Source organism: Gobio gobio (assembly GCF_949357685.1).
Source record: "Gobio gobio genome assembly, chromosome: 6".
Classification (NCBI taxonomy): Eukaryota; Metazoa; Chordata; class Actinopteri; order Cypriniformes; family Gobionidae; genus Gobio; species Gobio gobio.
In genome coordinates, this window is record NC_137102.1 from 55634056 (window position 1) to 55655242 (window position 21187).

Here is a 21187-nt window from a genome sequence, read left to right on the forward strand (position 1 = left end):
TCAAATGTGGACGAGGTCGAACTGGAAGCCATGTTAATCTTGGACTAAATCGGCCACCGTAGGAGTTAAAACTAAATCGGAATTGAGAGGAAGAGAAACTAATATTCACTGGATGGTCATATACCTTTTACCGCTAGATGGGGGAAAATATCACACAGTGTAGCTTTAAAGGTCCATTTACGCGCAAATGACTCAGAATTTGCTCATATATTTACGAAGGTCGGCCTGGGAACGCCCACAAAAACGTCATATTCGCCATATGCCGTGGGGGAAAACAAGCCATTAGAATGAATGTAGACCTTGTTAGATGCTTTATCTTTTTAATGATTACGATTTATTTTTGCTTGGTGCAGTCCCGAAAAGTTACCATGTGGCGTTCTGCACCTCTAGTAAGTTATCTGAAGTTTTAGAGTAAAGATTAAGCGTCTAAGAAGGTCTACGTGCATTCATTCTAATGGCTTGTTTCCCCCCACGGCATATGGCGAATATGACGTTTTTGTGGGCTTTCCCAGTAATGCCGACCAAGTCTATTAACTCTAAAGAAAACGTATACTGTCTTTATAATACACAATGATACACAAATAAGACTAAGCAGCTAAGAAAGTGAGTTAACCAACCAATTCAAATCAATAACTCATGAGTTTGAGTCTAATCTGTGAGTGTTTTTTCCCAATGCATTAAAACGATCGCATTGCTTGTGAATCGGACTGCGCCACCTCAAGAACCAAATTCCCACCACCAATACTAATAAATCACCTCTCATAACCTCTCACCGGTTTCTGCTCTTCATCCTCCGATGACACTGTGTCTTCATCATCCTCCTCCTCAAGAAATTCCACATCCGATTCTCCCGGTGCGATGGGCACACAGATGGTGAGGTTGGGATTGGTCATGTAACTCTCCTGTGTTTCTGGAGTAATGTGCTTCTCTCCATACTGCCCTAAACTTCCCAAGCCGCCGTTGCACTCAGCATGGTTCTCTTTCAGGGGCGCCTGCACCTCCTTTGCCTTCTGTCTGTGCTGTGCCAGGTTCCCGTCGCAGAGGTCTTTGATGGCGTTCAGCAGCCAAGTGAAACCGAAGTGGATTCGAGCCATGGCTATCTGGAGGTTGTTCATTTCTCCATCTTCATCGGGCGCTGACAGGTTATCAGAGCTGAAGGAGCTCAACAACAGGGCCAGAAACAAATTCAACACCTGGAGAGAAACCAAGAATGAAGATCTGTAAGCAAATTATATGATTTCTGAGATTGTTTTTGGACGGACTTTAGCTTGTTGCATATCATTAAGCCAAATTAGTATATTTCAGTATACAAGTATATTGACTGATGTTGCAGCTGTGCACAGTGGTTCTACATTACAGAAATGGTAAATCTTTACATCACAGTAACAAACTGTTGTTGATCTAAATACCTTCAGTTACATCAACTGTTTCCACGGCAGTCCCCATGTGCCAAGCCCTTGTTCTACTACAGGAATGTCAACCGCTTACAAAAATGTCCCATGTTCATGACAGGCTTTTTTCCTGCTGTCTGGTCTATTATAAGAGCCACTTTGCAGGCTGTCATGGAAACCTGATTAGTTGCACTCTGACCTTTAATCGCACTAGACGGCAAAGATAATCCCAAACTGACTTGTGTCAAGAGAGGAGATGAACAGATCTCACTGGATTGTGTTACAGTGAATTTGAGGTGGTTTGGAAGTCAAGTGATAACAGATTCAAGCTTGATAGACGGGGTCAATATGAACTAATGTTATTTAGAAAAACTACATTTTTATTTTATGTTTCACAATTAACAGTTTAATGTCTTATACAGGCATGTCAAAACTACAAATTTTCATAACTGACTAGTCTAGTGTAGTCTGTAAACATTTGCAAAAGTCCCCATGCTCCCCTCGTGCATCAGTGAGCCGCCCATGCAGTTTTGGAGATGCTCTGACCCAGTCGTCTAGCCATCACAATTTGGCCTTTGTCAAATTCGCTCAAATCCTTATGCTTGCCCATTTTTCCTGCTTCTAACACATCCATTTTGAGGACAAAATTGCTGCCTAATATATCTCACTCACTAACAGGTGCCGTGATGAAGAGATAATCAGTGTTAGTCACTTCATAATGTTATGCCAGATCGGTGTATATATTATGTAATAAAATACATCTAATCTGTTTAAAGTAAAGTCGGATATTGATATGCTGCGCCTCATTTCGCAGGCTGCATACGTCATCAAGGATGTCTTTGTTCAAGAAAAGTAACCATTAGATTGCAACGCACGCAAGAAATGACAGTATTTTAGACCACACAAAGAATACCAACATCCTTGATGACGTATGCAGCCTTCAAATGTGACCTCCAGAGGATGCAGCCTTCGAAATGAGACGCAGACTTTGTAATAGCCAATTCATAAGAGTCCGTTTTGAGCTGGAAACAGTGTATACTTCAGTATGCTTAGGCACAAGCCTGTGTACCTATTGGATGTGTTTCCAAGCAACACACAACAGGGGACTTCTGGGTAAAATATTAAAAGCTAAAATGTGCTGCTTTTTCTTTCTTAGATAGGGTACACGCTATTATTTCAGGAAAACATGACTAGTACAGACTAGACTAGTAAAGTACAGTACATTCAATAGGTTGTACTGTTGTTCAATAGGTCTCATTTGTTTGCAATCTGCCAAACACGGTTGGAGGACTGTAAATATGATGGTGACATTCCCACACCTTTTGACCAATGAATTGCCATGTTTGTGATTATTGGCTAACTATTTAAAAAAAAATTTTTTTTACAGAGATTGAAAATAATTGCACTTGTTATGTTAGAAATGTAATTCTTTAAAACATCATCAGTGTAACAGGTCTTTTTTTAGGATGGTTGTCATGTCAAAACCGGAAAACTTAGGAAGGAAAGCTTAGTGTCGTCTTATTTTCTGGGAAAAGTCCCTCGTTTCTTGGAGGTATTTTCTGGTCACGACTGGATCAAGAACATCTGGGAGAATTAGGTAATATTGATCTAATGCCATCTTATGTATCACCACAATCAGATTTTTCTTAGAGTATGATGGTTTATCTTCAAAATATATATTATTACAATGCAAAGAAGAATGAACCAGACCTCACAGAAACCAGTTGATAATTCAAGACTCAAAAAGAATACAAACTGTGCTCTGCAAATTTATGTCAATTTAGTGTTTTGAGATGCAAAACTTCTTTTCTATGTGATCTGTTTCTTCTCTAGTCTAGTCAATAAACGATTGTGACGTCTAAACGTTTGGGAGTCAGTAATTCAGTAGACTTCATGAACCCATCATGTCATTTCAATAATAATCTGAACAGCGCTTCTGTCTCCTGCACTATATTGCCAAAAGTATTGGGACACCCCTCCAAATCATTAAATTCAGGTGTTCCAATCGCTTCCATGGCCACAAGTGTATAAAATCAAGCACTTGGCATGCAGACGCTTCTACAAACATTTGTGAAAGAATGTGTCGCTCTCAGGAGCTCAGTGAATTCAAACGTGGTACCGTGATCGGTTGCCACCTGTGCAATAAGTCCATTCGGGAAATTTCCTCACTACTAAATATTCCATGGTCAACTGTTAAGGCCAATTTATACTTCTGCGTCGAGTGCACGCAGAAGGTACGGCGTATCATACGCATAGACGTGTTGGATACGCCGTACCCTGACGCGCACCTCTCCAAAAATGTAACAACGCGTCAATTCTACGCGGACCGCAAGCGCTGTGATTGGTCTGCCAGAACCTCTCAGGTCAATAAATAAATAAATATGCGATAGGAGTGTGTGTGTGTCAAGAAATGGGATGATAGTTCCTTACGTCTGCTATAACACAATATTTTGTAGTCCAGCGATTCTTTATGCTAGTAAATAAATACATAGATCCGCTGAGTATAGTTTATTTATTTTCTCATTAAAACCAAAGATGTTAATCAGTAATTGTATATCAAGAAAAGGGACACATTAGGGTACATTTCGTGAATGAAGTCTCCGCAATAGCAATCGATTGCTCGAGCCACCGCTACTGAAAACAGCGCCACGAGCTCTGCATGATTTCACAAACGCATTCCAGCGCCAGATCGCCTTATTTAACTTTACTAATCAACTAGAGATGCTTAATTTGTATTAGATACAACAACTCAAGCTGCAAGAAAAGCCGCTCTCTCACTGCTGCTGATATTCCGATATGAATGTACACATTCTACACAACAAGCTGCTTCTTCTTCGGCTCTTGTCTTGATTACACCAACATGCCCGAGGACACTGCCTACTAGCGTCTGCATGTGTAATTGCACATTGACGCAGACAACAGCGCAGAAGTATAAATGCTCACGACGGCGTCGGCTACGCGCGTAGCCTACGGCGTACACTCGACGCAGAAGTATAAATTGGCCTTTAGTGGTATTATAACAAAGTAGAAGCAATTGGGAACAACAGCAACTCAGCCACAAAGTGGTTGACCACATAAAATCACAGAGCGGGGTCAGCGCATGCTGAGGCACACAGTGCGCAGAAGTCGCCAACTTTCTGCAGAGTCAATAGCTACAAACCTCCAAACTTCATGTGGCCTTCAGATTAGCTCAAGAACAGCGCATAGAGAGCTTCATGGAATAGGTTCCATGGCCGAGCAGCTCATCCAAGCCTTACATCACCAAGTGCAATGCAAAGCGTCGGATGCAGTGGGGTAAAGCATGCCACCACTGGACTCGAGGAGCAGTGGAGACGTGTTCTCTGGAGTGACCAATCACGCTTCTCTGTCTGGCAATCCGATGGACGAGTCTGGGTTTGGCAGTTGCCAGGAGAATGGCACTTGCCTGACTGTATTGTGCCAAGTGTAAAGTTTGGTGGAGGGGGGTTATGGTGGGGGTTGTTTTTCAGGGGTTGGGCTTGGCCCCTTAGTTCCAGTGAAAGGAACTCTTAACGCTTCAGCATACCAAGACATTTTGGACAATTTCATGCTCCCAAATTTGTGTGAACAGTTTGGGGATGGCCCCTTCCTGTTCCAACACGACAGCAGACCAGTGCACAAAGCAAGGTCCATAAAGGCATGGATGAGCGAGTTTGGTGTGGAGGAACTTGACTGGCCTGCACAGAGTCCTGACCTCAACCCGATAGAACTCCTTTGTGATGAATTAGAGCGGAGACTGAGAGCCAGGCCTTCTCGTCTAACATCAGTGCCTGACCTCACAAATGCGCTTCTAGAAGAATTGTCAAATATTCCCATACACACACTCCTAAACCTTGTGGAAAGCCTTCCCAGAAGAGCTGAAGCTGTTAAAGCTGCAAAGGGCGGGCCAACTCCATATTAAACCCTACGGATTAAGAATGGGATGTCATTAAAGTTCATGTGCATGTAAAGGCAGGCGTCCCAAAACTTTCGGCAATATGTGTATTAGTGACCAGCTACATATCTGAATTAGCCATTGCCAATGCATACATCCACTTTCTCAAGTTTGTTTGGAATAATTTACCCAAACACTTAGCATGCTTTTTTCAATACAACAAAAGGTAAAATACCATACAATATCCTAAACAACTTGTCCTTGGAGCAGTATAAATTCACTTTCTTATTTCTTATCTACATTCTGCCTAATATATCCTTTTCTGTTTTAGCCCTTTATTACCCCTTTATCTTTCTTCAATTACTATATATTTATTCAATGACAATTCAATCAAGCAGTATTTAGGTGCCCCTATTATGCTAATTTAAGGGTTCCTAATTTTGTTTTGGAGGTCTCGTACAATAGATTTACATGCATCCAAGGTCAAAAAACATTTTCTCATAATATACATTGCAGAATCAGCTCTTTTCTCACAGTGTCTGAAACGGTTTGATCAAGGATTCGGTTGCTCTAAACCCCATCCTTTCCGAGAGTCTACTCTGCTCTGATTGGTCAGATGGCCCAGTCTGTTGTGATTGGTTGACGCTCATTACCACGAGCCCGACTCCTTATCATTTTGAAGTGCAGCAAAGGGGATTTGCTTTTGCAGCACAGAAAACAACATCTATACTTTAAAGTATTACTAGATAAGAAGAACTTGCATTTATTAGGAACAGGGATAATCCCACTCTGATCAATCACATACAGTAATCCAGACTAACAAATTATTCTTTTTTAATCTTATTATGTGTGAAGAAAAAGACTGCCGAGTGAGGTTTTAATCGGATTCCAATTGGAATCAAGTATTTCACAGCATGTCATTATCATAACCTGAGCAGAACACCGCTCTCGTACTCACCACCAGATTTCCTATGACCATGACCAGCATGAAGACCAGAATGCAAAGCGGCTGTCCAGCCACCTCCATACAGTCCCACATGGTCTCGATCCATTCCCCGCACAAGACCCGGAAGACGATGAGAAACGAGTGGAAGAAGTCCTTCATGTGCCAGCGAGGAAGGGTGCAGTCATAGCTGATCTTACACACGCAGTCCTGATAGTTCTTTCCAAACAGCTGCATGCCTACCACAGCGAAGATGAAGACGATGATGGCCAAGACCAGCGTCAGGTTCCCCAAGGCGCCCACGGAGTTACCAATGATCTTTATCAGCGTGTTGAGGGTGGGCCACGATTTTGCCAGTTTAAAAACTCTCAGCTGAGGAAAAAAAACAGAACATATTTCAATCCCTGCTAGAAATGTTACGTTCTCAGAACGCCCCCTCTGGTGTCAAGGACGTTGCCTAGTAACATTCCTAGAACGTTCCAAGGCGGTCATGATGTGGAGTTCTTTAAAGGGTTTGGGGACGTTATTTGGCGGACCTTCACGGAAAATTCAGGACGTTATCAGAACGTTTAGGGGACCATATTTTATTTGGAAATTTGATGTACCCAGAACGTTCTCAGAATGTCCCCGCTGGTGTCAAGGACATCACCTAGTAATGTTCCCAGAACATTCTGAGACGGTCATGATGTGGAGTTCTTTAAAGGGTTGGGGGACGTTATTTGGAGGACCTTCATCGAACATTCAGGACATTCTCGAGACATTTAGGAGACCATATATTATTTGGAAATTTGATGTTCTCAGAACATCCCCGCTGGTGTCAAGTACGTCACCTTGTAACATTCCTAGAACGTTCCATGGCGGTCATGATGTGGAGTTCTTTAAAGGGTTGGGGGACGTTATTTGTCGGACCTTCACAGAACATTCAAGACGTTCTCTGAACATTTAGGTGACCATATATTATTTGGAAATTTGATGTTCCCAGAACGTTCTCAGAACATTCCCGCTGGTGTCAAGGACGTTGCCTAGTAACGCTCCGAGACGGTCATGATGTGGAGTTCTTTAAAGGGTTGGGGGACATTATTTGGAGGACCTTCATGGAACATTCAGGACATTCTCGAGACATTTAGGAGACCATATATTATTTGGAAATTTGATGTTCCCAGAACGTCCCCGCTGGTGTCAAGGACGTCACCTAGTAACGCTCCCAGAACGTTCCGAGACGGTCATGATGTCGAGTTCTTTTAAGGGTTGGGGGACGTTATTTGGCAGACCTTCATGGAACATTCAGGACGTCCTCGGAACATTTAGGAGACCATATTTTATTTGGAAATTTTATGTTCCCAGAACATTCCCGCTGGTGTCAAGGAAGTCGCCAAGTAACATTCCTGGAACGTTCCATGGCGGTCATGATGGGAGTTCTTTAAAGTGTTTGGGGACGTTATTTGTCGGACCTTCACAGAACATTCAGGACGTTCTCAGAATGTTTAGGGGTCCATATTTTATTTGGAAATTTGATGTTCCCAGAACGTTCTCAGAACATCCCCGCTGGTGTCAAGGACGTCACCTAGTAACGTTCCGAGACGGTCATGATGTGGAGTTCTTTAAAGGGTTGGGGGACGTTATTTGGCGGACCTTCGTGGAACATACAGGACGTTCTAGGAACATTTCGGAGACCATATATTATTTGGAAATTTGATGTTCCCAGAATGTTCTCAGAACATCCCCACTGGTGTCAAGGAAGTCGCCCAGTAACATTCCTAGAACGTTCCAAGGCGGTCATGATGTGGAGTTCTTTAAAGGGTTTGGGGATGTTATTTGTCGGACCTTCGTGGAACATTCAGGACGTTCTCGGAACATTTAGGAGACCATATATTATTTGGAAATTTGATGTTCCCAGAACGTTCTCAGAACATCCCCGCTGGTGTCAAGGATGTCACCTAACGTTCTCCGAAACTTTCTGAGACGGTCATGATGTGGAGTTCTTTAAAGGGTTGGGGGACGTTATTTGGTGGACCTTCACAGAACATTCAGATGTTTTTGGAATGTTTAGGGGACCATATTTTATTAGTTGCAAACAATCAGATTGCAAACAGCCAATCAAAGACACATTTTCTGAAGTAAATGTCCTTTTGTTTGATCTAAAGCATGACCTATATTTTGCAATGTGACTGATGTTGAACTAAAAGAAAGTGTAGCCCACTTTTTGAGATGTCAACTCTAGCATATTTAATCTCACTAATGGATAAAGGATTACTGCTCTGCCAAATATGCACATGTGGGTGAAGCCATGAAAAAAGACAGCTGAATTTTCAACGTACACACACAACGCTGCTTAGCATCAGTTTTGTTATCACAATATAAAGGGATGTTAAAAGCTCAGTGCAGCTTTAATCTGATAATGAATTGGAAGACGCTTGAGTTCGAGGGGGTCATACAAGTTCAGACGGACTCTGCGTGCCACCTTTGTCATGCGTACTGTGTTTTTAATCACATAAATACAGATGTCTTGATATTTAAATGGATACACTAATGGATTCGGTGTGTGTCAAATACACTAATGCCTCCTAATTACAGGCTACAGATACAAAAACTGATGGCAGTTTTAGAGCCAAGAATCAAGTTCATTGAGGATGAAATTATGCCCATTTTTGGTTTTGAAATAATACAAATCAGAATTGTGTAAATCTGTGGTGTTTTTTCGAAAGCTCTGAATGATGCATTCTAATATTTAAAGCAATGTATTGAATATTCATGATATTCACACTAATTTTGCAGGAAATATAAAAGTAAATACACTGAATATTTTCATGATTCCAATGCGCGTTTTCTAATGTAATTTAAACTAGTTTCATGATCCTTCCATGTCTTGAAACCCATAAGTATGTGAGAGTTACGACAGAGATGTTTAACAAGGTTTCTGATTAAAACTTCAGCAGCAAAAAGACTGATATATTGATATATACACACAGACTGATATATTTCAAATGTTTATTTCTTTTAATTTTGATGATTATAACTGACAACTACGGAAAATTCTAAATTCAGTATCTCAGAAAATTTGAATATTACTTAAGACCAATACAAAGAAAGGATTTTTAGAAATCTTGGCCAACTGAAAAGTTTGAGCATGTACAGCACTCAATACTTAGTTGGGGCTCCTTTTGCCTGAATTACTGCAGCAATGCGGCGTGGCATGAGGTGATCAGTCTGTGGCACTGCTCAGGTGTTATGAGAGCCCTCTGATAGTGGCCTTCAGCTCTTCTGCATTGTTGGGTCTGGCATATCGCATCTTCCTCTTCACAATACCCCATAGATTTTCTATGGGGTTAAGGTCAGGCGAGTTTGCTGGCCAATTAAGAACAGGGATACCAGGTACTGGTTGCTTTGGCACTGTGTGCAGGTGCCAAGTCCTGTTGGAAAATGAAATCTGCATCTCCATAAAGTTGGTCAGCAGCAGGAAGCATGAAGTGCTCTAAAACTTCCTGGTATACGGCTGCGTTGACCTTGGACCTCAGAAAACACAGTGGACCAACACCAGCAGATGACATGGCACCCCAAACCATCACTGACTGTGGAAGCTTTACACTGGACCTCAAGCAATGTGGATTGTGTGCCTCTCTTCTCTTCCTCCAGACTCCGGGACCCTGATTTCCAAAGGAAATGCAAAATTTACTTTCATCAGAGAACATAACTTTGGACCACTCAGCAGCAGTCCAGTCCTTTTTGTCTTTAGCCCAGGCGAGACGCTTCTGACACTGTCTGTTGTTCAAGAGTGGCTTGACACAAGGAATGCGACAGCTGAAACCCATGTCTTGCATACTTTTGTGCGTAGTGGTTCTTGAAGCACTGACTCCAGCTCCAGTCCACTCTTTGTGAATCTCCCCCACATTTTTGAATGGGTTTTGTTTCACAATCCTCTCCAGGGTGTGGTTATCCCTATTGCTTGTACACTTTTTTCTAACACATCTTTTCCTTCCCTTCGCCTCTCTATTAATGTGCTTGGACACAGAGCTCTGTGAACAGCCAGCCTCTTTTGCAATGACCTTTTGTGTCTTGCCCTCCTTGTGCAAGGTGTCAATGGTCGTCTTTTGGACAACTGTCAAGTCAGCAGTCTTCCCCATGATTGTGTAGCCTACAGAACTAGACTGAGAGACCATTTAAAGGCCTTTGCAGGTGTTTTGAGTTAATTAGCTGATTAGAGTGTGGCACCAGGCGTCTTCAATGTTGAACCTTTTCACAATATTCTCATTTTCTGAGATACTGAATTGGGGATTTTCCTTAGTTGTCAGTTATAATCATCAATATTAAAAGAAAATAAACATTTGATATATATCAGTCTGTGTGTAATGAATGGATATAATATACAAGTTTCACCTTTTGAATGAAATTAGTGAAATAAATCAACTTTTTGATGATATTCTAATTATATGACCAGCACCTGTAAATGACAATATGTAAACTTTAATTCTTTCTCCATGTTACCGGTCCCAGATATCCCCGATTATTTGTCAGCAAAAGTCCACGGGAAGACACGAAAACAAATCATTTTGCATCATCTGGTGGACTTTACAGCTCTAGGGCTTTTGTTAAAACTACAGACCAAATTTCCGCATTTTTCCACATTTAATCGACAAAGGGGTGTCGTCAAAATCAAAAGTGCATTATGAGTATTGAAGTTTTCTCTGGTCATGTAGAATTGTTTTTGTGTCTCTACAGCATAGTTAGCCAAGTTTTATTAAAAGCCCAGCAGAGCAGTGAATTCCTCCTTTAACTGATTCAAAACTCAGATTCAATGATTCACTCAAAAATATTTTCCTGTCCTATGATTCTCATATATTGCCCATCTCCACTGTTGTCCAATCTATAGAATTTAATGTCTATTTCCAAGCAGAGTCGAAACTTACCAGTCTGAATGAGCGGAGAACAGACAGACCCTCCACGTTGGAAAGGCCCAACTCCATCAGACTCAAACAAACGATAATTCCATCAAAGATGTTCCAGCCTTGCTGAAAGTAATAGTATGGATCCAGAGCAAAGATCTTCAGCATCATCTCTGCAGTGAAGATTCCAGTGAACACCTGGTAAACAAGAACAAAAACATTTTTGAAAGACGTTTATGCTCACCAAGGCTACATTTATTTTACCAAAAATTTCCAAGCAAAACAATCATATTGAGAAATTTTATAAATAAAAGTTGTTCTTTTGAACTTTCTATTCATCAAAGAATCCTGTAAAAAAGGTATAACAGTTTCCACAAAAGTATTAAGCAGAAGCAGTTTTCAACATTATTTCTATCGACCCTTTTTTATGTGCATTTTGGGATATCGCATAAAAAAACACTGGATGGAAACACCAAGATGTGCATAAATTCTAAAAATGCACAAAAAATTCTCTAAATTGAGGCAGATACAATTTTAATACCTGAAAAGAAGATGTGCATGAACTACAATGGAAACACATTTACTGAATAAATCCCTTGATGCGCAACAAAAAACTCATGTGACTTTGCCTCAACAGAGGATGTGATTGGATAATGGGACAAACCAGCGGATCAATTTAATTCGTAGGAAAAAAGTAAAAAAAACTGAAAAACAAAAGGAAGTCCCGCACACTATCAATACTTGCGAACAATATACCTTTTTTTGTTGTTGATTAGCAGCGTTTGGGTCTCATGACCTTCATCAGGCATATACCTCAGCATGCTGGGGTTTTTTTTATATCGTTTGCAAGTATTGATAATGTGCAGGACTTCTTTTTGTTCTTCATTGCACAACATCTCAAATGTTGGTTTGGTCTGAAATTCCTGAGCCAAAGTCTGTCATCAGAATGATTTGGTTTAATTCCTTCAGAAGCGTTACTTCTGCTCAATTTTCATTTTCCTTCAGTACTCCGTCTGGGATTGCGGTATATTCTCTGGTTTTCTCCGGTCAATTTTTATTGATGTCATGCGCTAGTTGGAGATGACATACTTCACAACCAAATGTTAGCGATTGGTTATGGCAGATCCAGAGTGGCTCTGAGCAGATCAAATAGTTTTAAACTTCAACAGAGGCACGTTGGCCGCCTTCAAGGAAGTTAACACTTGTAAATGGAGAGTGGCCAGACTCTGGTAGGACCAGGCTATCAGAAGCGTCTCATATGATTGAATACCAGCATCTAAACGCAAGATGACATTACTGCGTTTATTGCGTTTCATCTGCACGCTTCAAGTCATTTATGATGTACGAAAAAAGAGCCACAGTAGCTTCCCCCGATTGTAGCAACTTCCATTTATATTATATATTTTGCGCCAATTTTCCAGGAAAAGACCATTTTGTTCTCTTGAACACATGGGATGGAAACGCTGCTTTAATCGCAAATGATTTATTCCAATTTTTTTGTTCTGATATTCCAATTTTGCACAGTTAAATTTGCAACTTTTAATAGAAACATAGTTATTGATACTAATAAAAAATGTTTCTTGAGCAGCAAATAATCATATTTAGAAGGATTTCTGAAGGATCATGTGAGACTAAAGACAGCTGAATTTTTTTTAAAAGAAGACAATGTAGTAATATTTCACAATATTACTGTTTTTACTTTATTTTTAAACAAATAAATGCAGAATAAGATATAAAACTGACATAAAATATTCCAAACTGTTGAGTGGTAGTTTAAAGGTGCTGTATGTAAGAATGAAATGGGTACTGCAGTCCAAATTCAAAATATTGTTTGCCCCGCCCCCTCCTCCTCAGACTCGACGCTCACGCGGGTTGTCAGTTTGAGGACACGCAAAAGAAACGAGTGCTATTGACAATGGAAGGCGAGAAGACTTACACACTGCAAGTTGATTTATTGATTTATGATGAGTTTATAACGCGTTTTAATATGCTCCCGTTCATAGAGGTTTTTAGATGGATGCTGAGGCTTTTAATTTGGTAGAATCTGCAATCTATCACCCAGTTTGTTTACTGGCTCCCATGGCTGAAATTCGCTGCATGTGTTTTCTGCCAACTGGCAACCCGGGGTGTCAAAATACTATTGGGTAAATTGGCAACGTGCATTATCGCACAGACCAAAACAAAAACAGACATTCTGACACGGAACGCACATTTCAAAGTAAAAATTTTCAGAGAAACGAGTATGTGAACTCAGCAACCATGCAAACAAATTATGGTATTTTTATCCTTTAGTACACTCAAAAACTTACATACAGCAGCTTTCATTCTACAGATGTAGAAGGAGCAAAGAAACAGGGCTGGTTGAGATGTTCAAACAAACCAAGTTTTTGAGAGCGCTTTTACTTGTCCTCACCAGGTTTCCAACACTCAGCATGCTGTTGAATTCATCTGTCATGGGATAGTGCTCCAGTGCCATGAACAAAGTGTTGAGAACAATGCAAATGGTAATTGCAAGGTCCAGGAAGGGATCCATCACCATGACTTTAAGCCCTTCCTTCACTCTCAGCCAGGCTGGAGAACATGTCCAAATCAGGTACTTCTTCGCGAATGCATACCAGCATGGAGGACATTTCTGATGGGCCTCTTCAAGTTCTAAGAGAAGAGACGGAAAACAATAAATAAGTAACATTAAGGACATTAAGCTGATGGTTTTAGGCATTTAAGTTGAAATCATAATCTTTTCATCATCTTTTAATAGATCAAATGTTTCTCCCTGACAGCAGGAGGGCAATCAAAGATGTTTCTTCTTCCTTTTTGTCTCATGAGAAAAAGAGTTTCAGAAGAGTCTCAAACTGTGCTCAGAGGTAGCAAAGTCTGCAATCAAAAGTTCTCAATGTGATCTCAAATATTTTTCATCAAATTCTTCTGAGATCCAATAAGCTACTGATCTGAGCTGATATCCACATTGATACTTTTACAGCATGTCAACAATTCTCTCATTTGTGTCTGTTTTTATTTTTCCTGAATAATTTTAGTCCGTCACACCGTCCATGGCGTCACTGAAGAAGCTGACAGAGCTCAGTCCTCTCTTCCTGTGAGGGGGCGGGACTTCCTCCTGCATGTCGACAGTCAGCTTGGCAGCTGCAGTGGTCTCTTCATTCTGATACACTTGCTCCTGTCAATCAAAATGAACATAAAAACATCAAATCAAGTGAACGTCCTCATTGTCTGCTGCCTACATAGGCAACTTCCGTCTAAAGCAGCAGGTGTGTACTAAAACAATATAGCAAATCTCGACTCCTTGATTGTTATTCTGTCGAAAAATGTAAACTTTACTATCACCCAGCGATATATTAAAAGTTGGATATATTGTACACATTACTTTACCTGGATACACTCATGAAAAGCAGATTATACTATACAGCAAATCTCAGCTGCGTGATTGCTTGTATCATCAAATGTAAAGTGTATTATCGCACAGCTCTATATTTAAAGTTGGATATATATTATATCCAACTTTACCTGCTTACATACAGTACACTCATGTAAAGTAGTGTATATTATATAGCCTGATTTTTCTTTCATTGTAAAATGTAACTATATTATCGCCAATTATTGCCCAACTTTATTTGCATACATAAAGTACACCCTCACATAAAGCAATATATACTATAAAGCAAATCTCAACTGCAAGATGTAAACTATATTATCGCCTAGTCCTTTATATAGGCCCTGTTTACACCTGGTATCAAGACTTTGGGCGATCGGATCACAAGTAGGTGTATTAATCTCTTTTGTCCATTTTCAACCACTTCTGCTTATTATTTCACTGAAATTGTTGCAATGCATTCCTTATTAAAGGTGCTCTAGAATGAAAAATGTAATTAACCTTGGTATAGCTGAATAACAAGAGTTCAGTACATGGACATCACATACAGTGAGTCTCAAACACCATTGCTTCCTCCTTCATATGTAAGGCCGTTTTCACACCTGAAAGTCCGCACCAAGGTCCGAACCGAAGTTCATGTTTTGATACATTTTATACATTCGGTTAGTTTTGGTTTGGTTTCACATTGCAATTATGCGAGCGGACTAAAGAACTTTACAACGTCCACTCGTCTTCACCTATGTGGGCTGCATCTGAACATTGATCGGTTTGTAAACGGACGTGCGTCTGACGTCAGCGTCTTTGACAAGAATGAATGAACGGACGCATATCGTTGCCACTATTGAACAGTGCGCATTGCTTGACTATTTTCTTTTCGTTACGTTTAAAAGTGGACATTTCAAGCTTTATATACACATATTTCTCATGTTTGTGAGACAAGTAGCCTGGTTTATTTGAGACGCGCTCCAGTTCATGTGCAAAGCATGTGATCGCTCCCGCGATTAATGTCTGCTATAGTCTATTTGCTTCTTATTTATTAAATCCAGACAATTATCTGATTAAACATTGATTAAAATTAAGATACAATTTATACAAAACGAAATTCACTTTAAAGAAAGGCATTCTACAAAAAAAACGTAATATTAAACAAAATATAATAACCACCAAAATCAGTTCTGACCCACTGGCATCTTTGCACTATTCATAATCAGATGAAATTTAAAAATAACATTATAATATATTATATTATAAATAACATAATAACATAAACAGGAACTTCCTGTAAATGGTCTGAAAGTACTAACCATACAGAAAGTGCTTTCACACTAGAAACGAACCGAACCTTTGTTCAGTTTGGTCCGGACCGAGACTACCTCTTTTCATCTGACCAAATTTCATCTGTTTGGTCCGGACCGTGGTACGGGGGAGGTTTCACACCTGTAATTTTGATTTGGACCAAACTGAAAAGTCTGAGAATCCGGACCAAACAAGGTAGGTGTGAAAGTGCCCTTAATCTCGTGTGAAAAACACCACAGAAAAATAGGCGAATCTCAACATAACACCGACTGTTACGCAAGGGTCGGGATCATTAATATGTACGCCCGCAACATTTGCATATGCCAGCACATGTTCAAGGCCAAGCTGAACTGCGCAGCCGAATCATCGGGAGTTCTGCTGGTATTGTGAACAAGCGTCACGTGAGGATAGCGAAAATGGCAGATCATGGAAATAAATGTTATGTTCCAGGCTGTGCAGGGGACGTGAGGACTTTTCAGACCCTTCCCACAGAACAAAACTGTCAACAGGCATGGTTGATGTTTATCTTTAACCGGATACCGCAACTATTTAATTCAAAGTTGTTCGTTTGCTCGGCCCATTTCACTACGGACAGTTCTTCTAACCTGGGACAATATCAAGCAGGCTTCACTCAGCGTCTGATACTGAAGAAGCAGCAATTCAAACTATATTCCCTCAAAAAGTAAGTAGTGATTTTTTTGACTGTCTAAACTATTTCTGATTAAATTGAAAGTTTCTTAGTGAGACAACATTCACGATAATATCCCCTGTGTTGTCTTGATCCAACGCAAGATGCTAGTACAGTAACAATAGGAAACTCCAAGTAGCATACATAACAGTATGTAAAATGACAAAGGTTAATATGATTTCCTGCCAGTGTTGTCATATAAATCTACAAAATACAACAGTAGATACATATGGCAATCCCTTTTGTCGGATAGAATGATAATTTAGCCTATATTTCATCAACAACACATAACTCAGGAGCTAACTCCGTTAGTTTAGATGTTTATAGCTCACTCGATCCTTCTAGCTAACATCACCTTCTCCACCACTTAAGTTGAAACGATAGTCATTTGACAAGGCATCTAGTGAATTTGTTAAAAAAAACTTTACTGTACTGTATAAACAAAATATTTACGCGATACCCAGTTCACTGTTTACAGTTTGTGGCTCAAAGTGAAGAAGCTATCATTGTAAAATCATACGGTGACGCATTACAATGATTTAAATATTTTTACAATGCTAAAAACAAAGTTGTGACTGCTGACGTTATGAGTTAATCTGTAAAGTTAATGTTATATGCTAGTTCACATGTAGGCTGAAGTTATAGTTTTGCTAAAAATAAAGACTAAACTTGTCACTCAGAAGCATCCATTTCCGATCTCAAAACAATTGGTTGTTCCTCAAAATCTGCATCTTCGTCAGAAACAGACTCAAACATATAAGGTTGGATGCATAATCTCTCCATTGTCATGACGGACAGTATAGATGTGTTTCTGTCACTAAAGCTACTGAAATTAGCCGCGCAGTGAAACAGCCAATCAGAGCAGAACTCTACATTAATATTCATGACCCTTCCAAAAAAGGCAAAAACAGACCATTTCATTCTAGGGACAATTTCTAGGGTTGTAAATGGACCTGTAAAACTGTATCTGGACAATTTTCCCCCTTAAATAAGTCACATACCCTCTATGTAGATATCAGAGAACAATTTAAAATATTGTTTCAACTCATTCTAGGGAACCTTTAACTTTTTGGGACAAAGCCATCAAGTTGATAGATTTATCTGGACATTCTCCTTGATAACTACCTTTGTGTTCTTTGAAGGACAAACATACAGGTTTTTAATCTATGTAAAACTGGTGTGATGCAGATAAGACCGTACCGTGCCCTCCTTGACCCTCTCCATACTGAACGCTGGAAAAGAGGTTGGGGTGTGCAGGCCAATGCTGGTGATGCCGTTCTGGTCCAAAGAAACGTTCAGTCTGCCGTTAAGAGTGAGGGTGGGCGTGAACACCTGTGAGGAGTGACTCCTGATGCTGCCCGCACGGCGCTTGTGCCACGGCGTCGCCATGGAGCCCGCTCGGCTCCGCCCATCGTCATGGATGCTGTGTTCGTCGTCTGCAAAGTCAGCCTCTGAACTGTTGCGTGGCCGGAAGGTAAAGATACTGAGTTGGCTTCCACGACGAGTGCTCAGAGGATGGGAGGAGAGAGTGGCTAGGAGAGGGTGAGCTGGCTGGAGGATAGAGAGTTTGAAAGAGAGATTAGAGGGCAGATGATAAGACAAGATATTCATTTAGACAGAAGCAATGTTTTTATTTATTTATTTTTTATTAAGTGCGCTATTTCTTTTTGTCTAAACATTTTAATATTTTTTTTAATACACTGGCAGTCAAAAGTTTGGAATAATTAAGATTATTTTGAAAAAAGTCTCTTCTGCTCACCAAGGCTGTATTTATTTGCTCAAAAATAGAGTAAAAACAGCAATATTGTGAAATATTATTACACTTTAAAATAACTGTTTTCTATTTGAATACATTTTAAAATGTAATTTATTGCTGAATTTTCAGTTTCATTACTCCAGTCTTCAGTGTCACATGATCCTTCAGAAATCAGTCTGCTTTTCTGATTTGTTATTAATTAACATTGAAAATCAATTAATAATAATAGTTCTTATTATTATCAATATTGCTGCTTAATATTTTTCAAGATTATTTGATGAATAGAAATATCAAAAGAACAGCATTTATTTGAAATGGAAATCTTTTGTAACATTATACATGTCTTTACTGTCACTTGAGTCAATTTAATGCATCCTTGCTGAATAAAAGTATTCATTTCTTGCAAGTTTTGACTACAGGTCAAAAGTTTGGAATAATTAATATTTTTTAATGTTTTTGAAAGAAGTATCTTAGGCACACCATGTGTAAAAATGCAGTAAAAAATAATATTGTCAAATAATATTTTCAAATCATTTCAATACTGCTCTTTGAACTTTATATTTAATCAATCCTGTAAAAATATAATGTTTTCAACATTGATAATCAGAAATCAGTATATTAGAATGATTTCTGAAGGACCATTTGACACTTAAGATTTGAGTAATGATGCTGAAAAATAAAATTTGATCCCAGGAATAAATACAATTTTAAAATATATTCAAATAGATTTTAAATGGAATTTTTTTTTTCTTACAGTATTCCTGTTTTTACTGCATTTTTGATCAAATAAATGCAGCCTTGGTGAGCAGAAGAGACTTTATTGAAAAGCATGAAAAAATCTGAATTATTCCGCACTTTTGACCGCCAGTGTATATTTCTTATTATATTTATTTTGGGATTTAAACTGTCCACTCTGTAATTTTCAAATGCTAAAAATTTACAATAAGGTCTCATTTCTTAATTTTAGTTAAAGTGCCCCAATTATGGGTTTTTGAAAATGACCTTTCATGTAAGTGTATAACAATTCTAAGTGAGAACATTAGAGATATTGCCCCTTATTGCACGGTGACGAATTACAGTTGAAACATCTCATAATGTACCTCAAACTGAGTAGCGTATCACTGGGAAACGTCCTGCTCAAGGTTCGGGTTTAATAACTAGTTCTTCCAATATTTCATCATCGATTCAGACTCGCGCTGGGATTGATGTAAAATTGACGTCATCGTTACTGTCTTTACAGTGTGTACAATCGCTGAGCTTTAGGAAGCCTCCTGACGGAGCTGAATTTATGGTAATGGGCGTTTAGCTTCCGAAATACGCGACCAATCACAACAGATTGGGCCATCTGACCAATCAGAGCAGCTCGTGGAAAGGAGGGATTTAGAGAGACTGATTCATCTGACGAGTCATTTGAGAATCATTGCATATTGTGGTGATGTGCAAGTATATTATAAGAAAATTAAACAGTTTATTGACCTTAGCATGTAAACCTGTTGTTGGAGACCTCCAAAACTAAATTTCGAATATATAGATAGCATAATAGGGGCACTTTAATGCATTAGTTAACATGAACCATGATTACTAAATGCTGTTTTTAATGCTGAGTGTTCCTTATGGCCAAATATAAATAAAACAGTTCTGAAATAGTTTGGAAGTACTTACTTTCTCATCAAACGGGTCAAATTTGAGCAAAATGTTGTCCTCCATCTCCTCTGACAGCATTCTGTGGGATCTCGCTCTACTTTGGCCTTTCATAGAGTCTTTCCGAGAGAAGGCTGACGGAGATAAATCTGCTGCCAGGGCCATCTCAGCGTCTTTTCTGCGCTGTTTTGCTAATGCCTAACACAAAGGCAAACATTTATTATTATTATCAGAAAAATCAAACGATTATATTGAACTTATAGTTTTACATGAGAGTGACAATTGTCTGGTACTTGCCTGGTCTTTATTTTGACCAAGAAACTTACCAACATTTAATATGGCCAACCCCAGTTTAAATGAAACTAATCTAACCAGTTTGGCTTCACAAGAAGTTAAGGTCCAGGTGATTCTTGTTTATTTCAGACTGCTAATTTATAAGAATAGTTGTCGAATTACACTCTGTTCCTTGCGTAGCTGTTCCATCGCCAGCTGAAACTCTCTTTCTTTTGCCCAGGCTTCTGCAATGGTCGCCTGGTTTTGCTCCTCATATGCCATGGCCACGACAGCCAGGATCAAGTTCACCAGGTAAAACGAACCCAGAAATATCACCAGCACAAAGAAAATCATGTAGGTCTTCCCTGCTGACCGCAGAGTCTGCATTGGAGAGGAAGATTTCAGAGGAGAGGGGGAGAGGTTTGTAATAATAATTAGTCTCTATGATTTTTTTCAATTTCAGGACTTGTACCTGATGGTAGAGGTTTTCCCAGTAGTCTTGTGTCATTAGTCTGAAGAGAGCCAGAAAGGCCCAGCCAAAGGTGTCAAAGCTTGTGTAGCCATAGTTTGGGTTCCGACCTGTTTTTAGACAGTCAAACCCATCAGGGCACTTCCTGTGTATGGAAGAAACATGAAGATATTCAACAGCGGGAATGATAATGTGAGACATAGGAGCATATAGGTCCTAAATGGACCCTTAAAGGGTTCTGTCCATAGACTGTAAAAAAATATGGACGTAGTGTTTGTGACGTCCCCGTAGGATTCTGAAGAGCCGTTTTGAAGCGCAAAGTAGGGACGAGCTGGCCGTTGCCATCTTGTCAGCGCGTCACTACCGGATAATAGAAAATGGGCAAAGAGGCGGGACGTGGGTGGAGCTGAGGTGACGCGATGACTAACAGACAGCAGATAAATGGCTATCCACCTGTCACTCAAAGTGGCCGTAAAAGAATTTTTCATGTAAAAGAATGACTTATAAAAAATGTCACCCCCTCACAGTTGTCATGAAGGGCAAAATTAGCCGTATAGACCAAAACCACAA

The 21187-nt window shown here is 39.7% G+C and overlaps 1 protein-coding gene across 1 annotated transcript in view; it reads right to left on the reverse strand.

The window, feature by feature from the left end:
* The window catches only part of scn12aa (sodium channel, voltage gated, type XII, alpha a), a 141164-nt gene that overhangs the window by 32827 nt on the left and 87150 nt on the right, over nucleotides 1–21187 (reverse strand). Inside the window, exons 9-17 of the mRNA XM_079820321.1 lie at nucleotides 20621–20762; nucleotides 20332–20529; nucleotides 19897–20073; nucleotides 17679–18029; nucleotides 14152–14281; nucleotides 13520–13758; nucleotides 11131–11304; nucleotides 6242–6598; nucleotides 774–1193 (exon numbers count right to left, since the gene is read on the reverse strand). Of these exons, the coding sequence (XP_079676447.1) occupies nucleotides 774–1193; nucleotides 6242–6598; nucleotides 11131–11304; nucleotides 13520–13758; nucleotides 14152–14281; nucleotides 17679–18029; nucleotides 19897–20073; nucleotides 20332–20529; nucleotides 20621–20762 (2188 nt within the window). The remainder of the gene's footprint in view (nucleotides 1–773; nucleotides 1194–6241; nucleotides 6599–11130; nucleotides 11305–13519; nucleotides 13759–14151; nucleotides 14282–17678; nucleotides 18030–19896; nucleotides 20074–20331; nucleotides 20530–20620; nucleotides 20763–21187) is intronic.